This window comes from Chiloscyllium plagiosum, chromosome 5 (assembly GCF_004010195.1).
Source record: "Chiloscyllium plagiosum isolate BGI_BamShark_2017 chromosome 5, ASM401019v2, whole genome shotgun sequence".
Lineage (NCBI taxonomy): Eukaryota > Metazoa > Chordata > Chondrichthyes > Orectolobiformes > Hemiscylliidae > Chiloscyllium > Chiloscyllium plagiosum.
Genome location: NC_057714.1, coordinates 29,817,287 through 29,828,876, shown reverse-complemented (window position 1 = coordinate 29,828,876; position 11,590 = coordinate 29,817,287). Strand labels below are relative to the sequence as shown.

Genomic DNA, 11,590 nt, shown 5'->3' with positions numbered 1-11,590 from the left:
CAGGACCTGCATGTCCTCGGCAGAGTGGGAGGGGGAGTTGAAATGTTGGGCGGTGCAGGTGTTCTAGTGATGTTCCCTAAAGTGCTCTGCAAGGAGGCGTCCAGTCTCCCCAATGTAGAGGAGACTGCATCAGGAGCAACGGATACAATAAATGACATTGGTAGATGTGCAGATGAAACTTTGATGGATGTGGAAGGTTCCTTTGGGGCTTTGGATGGAGATGAGGGAGGAGGTGTGGGCGCAGGTTTTGCAATTCCTGCGGTGGCAGGGGAAGGTGCCAGGAAGGGAGGGTGGGTTGTTGGGGGGGCGTGGACCTGACCAGGTAGTCACAGAGGGAACGGTCTTTGCAGAAACCGGAAAGAGGGGAGAAGGTAAATATATCCCTGGTGATGGGGTCTGTTTGGAGGTGGCGGAAATATTGGTGGATGATGCGGTTAATGCAAAGGTTGGTAGGGTGGAAGGTGAGCACCAGGACGGTTCTGTCCTTGTTACGGTTGGAGAGGTGGGGTTTGAGGGTGGAGGTGCGGGATGTGGATGAGATGCATTGGAGGGCATCTTCAACCACGTGAGAAGGGAAGTTGGGGTCTCTAAAGAAGGAGGCCATCTGGTGTTTTCTGTGGTGGAACTGGTCCTCCTGGGAGCAGATACGGCGGAGGCGGAGGAATTGGGAATACGGAATGGCATTTTTGCAAGAGATGGGGTGGGAAGAGATGTAATCCAGGTAGCTGTGGGAGTCGGTGGGTTTGTAAAAAATGTCAGTGTCAAGTCGGTTGTTATTAATGGAGATGGAGAGGTCCAGGAAGGGGAGGGAGGTGTCAGAGATGGTCCAGGTAAATTTAAGGTCAGGGTGGAATGTGTTGGTGAAGTTGACGAATTGCTAAACCTCCTCGCGGGAGCATGAGGTGGTGCCAATGCAGTCATCAATGTAGCGGAGGAAGAGGTGGGGAGTGGTACCAGTGTACAGAGAGTCAATGTTTCAGGCATAAGCCCTTCATCAGGAATGTGGAGACAGAAGGTGATTTGAGAGATAAATAGGTGATGTGGGGGTGGGGCTGGTAGCTGGGAAGGCAATAGGTGGATGCAGATAGGGGGCAATAGTGACAGGTCAGTGGGGAGGGTTGAGCAGATCGGTGGGAAGGAAGATAGACAGGTTGTTGTGAAGATGTGGGTGTACTACGCCTTTAAGAGAGTTAAAAACTGGTAGAGCTACCTGACAGCACCAAATGTTCACAATAAGGTAACAACGTAACACTTGGTCAAAAGCTAAATTAGCTAAAGTGGGCACCAGTCATTATTAACCATAGTGAATGTGTCTACCCTGATGGAGTGTCAAGGCAAAACGGGTATGGATGGGTTAGTAGCTTTCTTGACATGTTATGGGCTATCCAGAGAGAGAAAGTCAGACCAAGGGTAAAATTTTACTGCTGGGCTATTTGAAGAGGTTATGGATAGTTTAGGTATACAGCACTTTAAATCCAGTGCGTATCATCCTGAATCCCAGGGAGCGTTAGAAAAGTGGCATCAGACCTTGAAGACCGTGTTGAGAACATACTATCAGGATTTCCCGAATGATTGGGATAAAGGTATCCCATTCATATTGTTTGCCATTAGAGATGCCTCAAAAGAATCTACTCAGTTTACTCCCTTTGAGTTAGTATTCGGTCATGAAGTGAGAGGCCCTTTTAAATTAATTAAAGAAAAAGTGACAGGACCAAAGTTGGAGATCTCACACTTATATTATGTACTGGCGGTGAGGGAGAGACTAAATAGAGTAGGTGAGTTAGCTAAACAGCGGCTAAAGAGGGCACAGTGTAGAATGAAGCAGGTGGCAGATAAAAGCTCTGAGACTTGGACATTTTCCCAAGGGGATGACGCGTTAGTACTGTTACCAATGATAGGAGATCTCTTCAAAGCCAGGTTTAGTGATCCCTATCAAATTGAGAAAAAGTTGAGTCAGGTGTACTATTTAGTAAAGATGCCAGATAGAAAATAAAAGAGGTATTGGCTATGTCATGTGAACACGTTGAAACAGTATAATGCTAGAGAGAAAGAACTGGAGAAACAGGTATTAGTTACTGCCCTACAGGATGAATGAAATCCAGATTATATGGATTTTGATGTGCCTCAAAATAGATTTAAAAATGAAGATATCCTTGAGGAGTGGGATAAATTAGTAAGTTATCTGTCTCAGGAGCATAGAACGCACTTGAAAGATTTGTTATTGCAGTATAAGGACATATGTACGAATCAGAAAGGGAGGACTAATGCTATTGCACATAAGGTAGATATAGGGAATACTGCTCCAATAAAACAACACCCCTATCGGCTTAATCCTTTCAAAGCCAGACAGGTCCAGAAGGAGTGGAGGCCATGCTTGATGAGGACATCATCGAACCAAGCTAGAACGAGTGGAGTTCACTGATCATCTTAGTTCCCAAACTGCACGAAACTCAACAATTCTGTGTGGATTATCAGAAGGTCAATGCAGTTACAAAATCGGACTTATATCCAATTCCTAGATTGGAGAACTGTATCGAGAAAGTCAGATAAGCCAGTTACATCACTAAGTTGGACTTAATGCATAGTTACTGGCAGGTACATTTATCAGAGTCGCCAAAAGAAATTTCTGTGTTTGTAACCCCAAACACTTTATATCAGTTTAAAGTGATGCCCTTTGGAATGAAAAGCACACCTGCCACATTCCAAAGACTCATGAACAGAGTTGTGACTGGGTTAACAAACTGTGCAGTCTGTTTGGATGATGTAGTGATCTTTAATAAGTCCTGGAAAGATCACATGGTACAGTTGGCAGAGCTCTTTGAACAACTACGAGAAGCAAAGCTGGTGATAAACTTCAATAAAATGGAATTCACGAAAGCAGAGGTGATGTTCTTGGATCATAACATCAGTCATGGAAGGTTGACTCCACGGAACACAAAGACGAAGGCCATCGAAGAATTTCCATGACCAACCTCGAAGAAAGAGACGTTTCGATTCTTAGGACTCAGCGGAGTCTATCGGAAGTTTGTTCCAAACTTCAGCAGTGTAGTGGCACGGTTAACCAGTTTGCTGAAGAAGGACACAAAGTTTCGGTGGACAGAGTCATGCCAGGAGGCATTCGACCATTTGAAATCGATATTAACCACCAAACCAGTCTTAGCTACACCAAACGTTTCAAAATCTTTTAAAGTCGCCTTTGATGCTAATGACATTGGAGTTGGAGCTGCACTCCTACAGGAAGGTGAGGATGGGATTGAGCTGCCAGTTGGTTACTTTTCGAAGAAGACCAACATCCACCAGAGGAAGCACTCCACAGTCGAAAAGGAACTATTGAGTTTGGTACTGACTTTACAACATTTTAATGTGTATGTCACAAACAATGTGTTGGAGATGGTTGTGTACACGGATCACAATCCACTTACATTCTTATAACACTTTAAAGACAAGAATATGAGATTATTCTGTTGGAGTCTTACGTTACAGACTTTTAATTTTAAAATTATACATGTTGCGGGTCGGAAGAATGTAATCGCAGATGTGTTATTGCAGATTTAACTGATAAAGTTTAGACGAGACTTGTCTTTATTTAATGTTTTTTTATATATAGGTATATGGGAAGAAGTTAAAGTGAATTTATATGTAAGTTATCGGTATGTTAGAGTAATGTGTTTAAAAAGTAGAAAAAAAAATGAAGTCTTCTTTTCATTATGATGGTTCATTTTTTCTAAAGGGGGAGGTATTATGAAGATGTGGGTGTACTATACCTTTAAGAGAGTTAAAAGCTGATAGAGCTACCTGACAGCACCAAGTGTTCGCAATAAGGCAACATTGTAACACTTGGTTGAAAGCTAAATGAGTTAGTTGCCAGGAAACGACAAAACAGATTCAAATTAGGCCAATCAGTTTAAATTATACCCCGAAAAATACCAAACTCCAATCCAGTTTGAATTTAGCATAGTGACAATCTAAAAAGCCAATGATACAATTCAATGCCTTTGGTGGGGTATAAGACCAGGGAAAATTGAACAGTTGAGAGGAGAACTGCCAAGCTACCAGCATGAAAAAAAAGACTGCCTGAAAAATAGTCTTCTGAAAAGTACCTTTACCGATCAGTAACCTGTGAAGCAGAAATCCCTAACAAGAAGAAAAGAATACCAGAATTCAGAGAAAACAAAAGCTACTTGGTTTTGAGATAACAAGTTGTGTCTTATAAATCATAATGGGGAGTTTTATCGAACTAGTATAACAGAAGGGAAGGTAAAACGTAAATTAGAGTAAGGAATTGTAAATAGTTGCTAGTTAATTATTCGCTGTTATACTTTCAGAAATAATGTTAATTTTTATTTTAACTAGTTCTTGGCATATTGAATTTTCACAGATTATTGCATGGCATAAATCTTTTCTGTGTTGCTGGTTTTAAATTATTCAGGAGATTAATTTAACCCAGTATCGTAACAAGGTCAAGAGGGCAGTGCTGAGTTGGAGGGTTGGATCTGGAGGTGGGGAGAGGGGAGATTTGGAAACTGGTGAAGTCGATGTTGACGATGTGTCATTGAAGGTCCCAAGGTGGAAGGTGAGGCGTTCTTCCTCCAGTGTCGGGTGGCTTTGATTTGGAGGTGGAGGCGGTTCAGGACTTGCATGTCCTTGGGGTAGTGGGACGGGGAATTGAAGTGGTTGACCACATGGCAGTGGGGTTGTTTGGTGCATGCATCCAGCCCCCTTCCCCCTTCACATTCCTGATGAAGGGCTTATGCCCAAAACGCCGACTCATATGCTCCTCAGATGCTGCCTGACCTGCTGTGCTTTTCCAGTGCCACACTCTTCAACTCTGACTCTGCAGCATCTGCAGTCTTCATTTTCTCACAGCCTTCTCTTTTGCACAGATCTTAGCTCTCTCATCGTGGATGAGAATATTTATGAGATCTTCTCCTCCAGTGAATTGTTTAGTTATCCACCATTACTCACAACTGGATGTGCAGGACAACAGAGCTTAGATCTGATTCATTGCTTGTGGAATCTCTTAGCTCTGTCTACGACTTGGTGTTACATTGTTTTGCATACAAATAGTCATGTATTCTAGCTTCACCAGATTGACACCTTATTTTTAGGTGATGCTCCTGGCATAAATTCATGCACTTGTCATTGAACAAGGCTTGATCCCTGGATTGATAGGAATGGTACCATGGAGATTAGTGTGCGCTTGATGACAGGTCTACTGATGGCTCTCAGTACCTTATAGAAGCCCACTCAAGTTGCTAGATCTGTTCAAAGTCTGTCCCATTTTGTGATATGGCTGTGCCACACAACACAATGGAGGATATCTTCATTGTGAAAGTGGGGCTTTGGCTCTATAATGTCTGACTGTGTGGTGGTCACTCCTACCTGTGACGGACAGAAATATCAGCAACGGTGGTTTGGTGAGGACAAACAGAAGTACGTTTTTTCGCTCGTGTTGGTTCCTTCAGCACCTGCTGCAAGCCCCGTTTAGCAGCTATGCCCATTAACACTCAGCTAGTTCAGTCAATAGTAATGTTACAGAGTTACTCCTGTAAAGGACATTGAAGTCCCTTACTCAGAATAGATTCTGTGCCCTACACAACCTCTGTGCATTGTTCTAATTGCTGTACAACATGGGGATGGACTAATACAGGAAGTTTTCTTGCTCATGTTTCACCTAATACATAAGACTTCAAGGAGACCACAGAAAATGTTTGCTGATTGTGAGAAACTCTCTCCCAAATGTTCATCACTGTGCAATTACCTCTGATGGTCTGCCTTGCCACTGGAACTGAACATATCCAGGCATTGTATCTGTAAGTGTATTTCTATAACTATGACTACAGAGGAAGCTCAATTATCTAAACATTGGATTATCCGAAGAAGATCTCAAGGTCCCAATAGAAACATTACAACAAAGAAGAGTTTCCAATACTGATCGCGCCTTTTGTTTACGATGATTAAAAACGGACTTGGCTTACTGAAATGTTGCCGAGAACTGTCCTGGACATTGATAGGATCCCAGGCACGGTCTCCAAATGACTGACTGATCACGCCCTCTCTCTCTCACCACACCTTCCCTGGAGTCCTACACAGAGGTATACCCTGAACCCTCCTTCCCTAGATAATCTCTCCAAATTGTCCTGTACAGTGCAAAGGTAGAACTTGACAAAAAGTTGCAGTAAAAAGGTATGTGTGTGCACACACACGCTGTTTGGAGACTCACTCTACAAAAGTAGCAGCATTCTTACTTTTGGTGTCTGCTGCCTAGTCTCCTGAACGGGAAGTGGACTTAGCAAGTGCTCGCTGTGTCAATCACATTGAATTGAACTGGGGGGGGGGTCCTTCAGCAATGCTGCAGGTCCCTTACACACGTGTGTCTCTGCTCAGAAACAAACCCTGAGAGAGAGAGAGGGAGCAAGGAAAAAGGAAACTTAAGAAAACCCCGAGCCTTATAGGAGAGGCATTGAATCAATTAACTGAACGAAGCAGTGCCTGTCCATCTCGTTCGGATAATTGAGGTTCCTCTGTATTAGGCTGCTGTTTGATTATTCTATGGGACAGCTCTCTCAATTTTGGCACAAACCCCCAAATGTTAGTAAGGGGAATTTGCATGGAAGACAGAACTAGGTGTGTCATTGTTGTTTCAAGCATTTGGATTGATGCAGCTTGTTCATCCAGTTTCAATCCCTTTCTTAGGCCTTGCGGTAGTTTGATACAACTGAATGGCTTGCTGGGTCATTTCAGAGGACAGTTAAGATTCAACCATATTGCTGTCAGATTTGAGCCAGATCAGTAAGGATGATGGTTTTCTTTCCCTAAACAACATTATGAATCATCGACTAAAAATTCATTGCTGCTTTCAGTCCCTTTTCATTTCTTTTTTGAATTAGGCCAGTCAAAGACAGAAGTGGGAAGTTGAGTGTGGACCCTGTGGAAATCGGAGCGGTGCTAAATGAACATTTCTCATCGGTGTTCACTCAAGAAAAGGAGAATATTGTAGTGGAGAAGAATGAGGTACGAGATATTAGTCTAGAATGGATCGAGGTTAGTTATGCACAGGTATTCTAGAAGGAGTGAAAGTAGACAAGTCCCCTGGGCCGGATGGGATTTATCTGAGGATTCTCCGGGAAGCTAGGGAGGAGTTAGCAGAGCCGTTGGCTTTGATATTTGAGTCGTCATTGTCTACATGTTTAGTACCTAAGGACTGGAGGATTGCAAATGCTGTGCCCTTGTTTAAGAAGGGCAGTAGAGATGACCCAGATAATTATAGACCAGTGAGCCTTACTTCTGTTGTAGGAAAGGATTTGGAAAGGATTATACGAGATAAGATTTATTATCATCTAGCAAGCAACAATTTGATTTCAGATAGTCAACATGGTTTCGTCAAGGGCAGGTCGTGTCTCACAAATCTCATTGAGTTTTTTGAGAAGGTGACCAAGCATGCAGATGAGATTAGGACAGTTGACATGGTATACATTGACTTCAGTAAAACCTTTAATAAGGTTCCACATGGTAGGCTGATGGAGAAAATGCAGAGGCATGGAATTGAGGGTGATTTAGCAGTTTGGATTAGAAACTAGCTTTCTGGAAGAAGGCAGCGAGTGGTGGTTGATGGAAAATATTCAGCCTGGAGTCCGGTTACTAGTGGTGTGCCACAAGGATCTGTTTTGGGACCACTGCTGTTTGTCATTTTTATAAATGGCTTAGACGCAGGCGGTGGATGGATTAGTAAATTATCAGGCGACACTAAAGTCGGTGGAGTAGTGGACAGTTTGGAAGAATGTTACAGATTGCAGGGGGGCTTGGATAAACTGCAGAATTGGGCTGAGAGGTGGCAAATGAAGTTCAATGCAGCTAAATGTGAGGTGATGCACTTTGGGAAGAATAATAGGAAGGCAGAATACTGGGTCAATGGAAAGATTCTTGGTAGTGTGGATATGCAGAGGAATCTTAGAGTCCATTTGCATAAATCCCTGAAAGTTGCCACCCAGGTGGATAGTGCTGTGAAGAAGGCATACGGTGTGTTAGGTTTCATTGGTAGAGGGACTGAGTTCCGGAATCGGAATATCATGTTGCAACTATACAAAACGCTCGTGAGGCTACACTTGGAATATTGTGTACAGTTCTGGTCGCACCATTACAGGAAGGATTTGGAAGCATTGGAAAAGGTGCAGGGGAGATTTACCAGGATGTTGCCTGGTCTGGAGGGATGATCTTATGAGGAAAGGCTGAGAGACTTGGGTCTGTTCTTATTGGAAAGAAGGTGGCTAAGAGGGGATTTGATAGAAACATACAAGATGATCAGAGGATTAGATAGGGTAGACAGTGAAAGTCTTTTTCCTAGGATGATGACGTCAGCTTGTATGATAGGGCATAACTACAAATTGAGGGGTGATAGATTTAAGACAGCTGTCAGAGAAAAGTTCTTTATGCAGAGAGTGGTAAGGGCATGGAATGCACTGCCTGCTAATGTAGTCAACTCAGCCACATTAGGGAGATTTAAACAATCCTTAGATAAGCACATGGATGATTTTGGGATAGTGTAGGGGAATGAGTTTAGAATAGTTCACAGGTCGGCGCAACATGGAGGGCCGAAGGACCTGTTCTGCGCTGTATTGTTCTATGTTCTATACTTAATGTTATTAAATTAAATGATGAATCTATTAGGAATGTGGAAGCAATTTGACGTGTATCCACCTAAGTGGTCTTGTTCTTTAGCTGTATTAATCATAATTTAATGTGAGGTTTTACTTGTGCAAAGCCAATCCATCCCCCCGCCCCCACCCCAACCCAGAGTTAAAATGGGCCTTCAGGTGTCTACGTCCAAGATTTCCCATCCGGTTTTAATGCAAGCTGCTATTCATTAAATAAAGCATCTTTAGTATGGGAAAACATGGTACTTGGGATGATCAAACAAAATTTTACGACAGGACACATTAGACATTAGGGAAGGCGTGTGTCGTGTCTATGTATATGCATATATCGGAAAACAAGCATGAGAATTTTTTAATTAAACAGTTGCTTAATCAAGAGCCAAAATAAGTCCATGAGACAGAGGGAGATGGGTGAAAAGGACTTAATACAATTTAGGATACATGCAGCTAAGTTTTACATTATCCTCAATTTATGGGGGGTTGAAAAAGGAGGCTGGACAGCGTGCATTGCAACAGTTAAACTACAAACATCAAAGGCAAGGATGGTTTCAGCAGTACATGAGGTGTACGGGGGAAGAAATCATGGACAATGCATAAAAATAAATTTTCCAAGGCATTTCCTGGTGTGTGAAGTTTTTCACAAAGAATCACACACTCAACATGACCTTTTATTCTGCCCCTTAATTGGTACAATACATGGCAAAATAATTTTACCCTCAGTCCAAGATCCAGTTCTTTAAGGGATTTCCTGATCTCTCGCGTAAGGATGTTCATACGTTCACATTCTTGAAAACAAACAAGAATATAAGGATTGCGTTCTGCTGTTTTTGCTGTAACTTCAGTCATGTTGAATTCTTCAGGAAGTTTCTCTAAAATATCATCCAGAATACTCTTCATCTGCAAAAAAAAAGTCCCATGGTTAGAACAGTGTCACAGATAATTAGCATGTAAGAAAATTCAAGGCATATGACTAAGAACATTTAATTTAAAAGAGATTTATTTGCTATGTTTTGTCAGTGATCCAAATAATTGAAAGAAATTTTGGTGAGCAAAAATAAATCACAGACCTTATGAATATTTTCTGTTTAATCTTTCATGTGTGATGGATGACTCAGTAATTCTTAAGCACTTAGTGTACCCTGTTGTGCACATCTTTGTTTGTCTATTTTAACTTGCACACCATTAAATTAGATTAGAGCATGAAACTATAAATGATGTGACTGAATTGTTTCATGCTGTGCAGAAATTAATCAATGTTCCATGTGGCATATCGTCAAATTTCTCAAATGACTCAGCATGACTATTATGATTCTTGACCACTAAGCTTTGACTGCCCTTTCATAAATTTATTTATATTTTGAAGTAAATCTTATGTGCCAATCACAATCTTGGGAAATAGTCTTCTTCTGTCAAGATGAATAATTGTTACAACCACTAAGTTACTTCAAGTACACTAACCCTTGCCACTCCTTCAGCTACTCTGTCCTTGCCCTCTGGAATGTCTCCTCATAACAGTTTTGCTTCGCCATCTTCCTTCCTTTCTATCTTCAAATTATTCCTCAAAACCAATTCTTTGGATCATGTTTCTGTTTCCTCATGGTGATCCTCTCTCTCTTTTACCATGTATTTTACTGACGTCTCTTCAGTATTATAAACAGTGTAAAAAAAGTGGGTGAGCAGAATGATAGATGAGGCTGAGCACTGAAAATGAAAAATATACTTTGAAGATCAGATAGAGGCTACACAAATTAAGTTGGAGAGAGAAAAAAAATCATGTTTTTGAAATACATCCTATCTAAGTTGGACTCTAGCTTAAACTTGTTTTAGGTCTTAACCCAGAAGAAAAATTTACTTTATAATCATACAATTCTACAGTGCGGAAAAAGGCCATTCAGCCCACTGAGTCTGCACCGATCCTCCGAAGAACATTTCTCCCTATCCCTGTAACCCTGTATTTATCGTAACTATTACACCTAATGGGCACCTCCCCTGTTACTATGGGCAATGTAGCATGGCCAATCCACCTAACCTGCACATCTCTGGACTTTGGGAGGAAACTGGAGCACACAGTAGACATGGGGAGAACGTGTGAACTCCACACAGTCAGTCACCCAAGGCTGGAATTAAACCTGGATCCCTGCTGCTGTCAGGTAGCAGTGCTAACCACTGAGTCACCTTGCTGTCTTAAGGTTAGGATAGATCATTTCACTTAGCAATTTCTCTGTCATGTATGTTAGCCATGTCAACTCCTTCTTTCATCCTGATATTTTAGGCATAGATCTGCCTTCAAACACTTCAATTAATTTGCACCTGTGGCTGTCTTAGGCAGACTGTTTCACGTAACAGCCCTTTGAGCAATGAAGCTTTTAATGTAATGGATTCATTTGAATTGTATCCTCTTTTTCTAGGGTATTTTTTCTATTAGAGGGAACAGGTGTTCACTATTTATTTTGCCAATGCCTTCATTATTTTGGACAGCTCAATCAAATCATCATTTAACATTCTCATAGTCATAGAGATGTACCCTTCACCATCAAAACTCAATCCCTTCAGCCGAGCTATGATTCTGAGCAATGACTTATAGAGTCATAGAGATGTAAAGCATGGAAACAGACCCTTCGGTCCAACCCGTCCAGGCCGACCAGATATCCCAACCCAATCTAGTCCCACCTGCCAGCACCCGGACCATATTCCTCCAAACCCTTCCTATTCACATACACATCCAAATGCCTCTTAAATGTTGCAATTGTACCAGCCTCCACCACATCCTCTGGCAGCTCATTCCATATACGTACTACCCTCTGCATGAAAGAGTTGCCACTTAGGTCACTTTTATATCTTTCCCCTTTCACCCTAAACCTATGCCCTCTAGTTCTGGACTCCCCCACCCCAGGGAAAAGACTTTGTCTACTTATCCTATTCATGCCCCTCATAAT

At 42.0% G+C, this 11,590-nt stretch overlaps 1 protein-coding gene across 1 annotated transcript in view; it reads right to left on the bottom strand.

The window, feature by feature from the left end:
* Positions 1 to 11,590, bottom strand: part of LOC122550241 (dynein axonemal heavy chain 11-like) — a 456,308-nt gene that overhangs the window by 12,202 nt on the left and 432,516 nt on the right. The window contains exon 78 of the mRNA XM_043690997.1: positions 9,369 to 9,551. Within this exon, the coding sequence (XP_043546932.1) occupies positions 9,369 to 9,551 (183 nt within the window). The remainder of the gene's footprint in view (positions 1 to 9,368; positions 9,552 to 11,590) is intronic.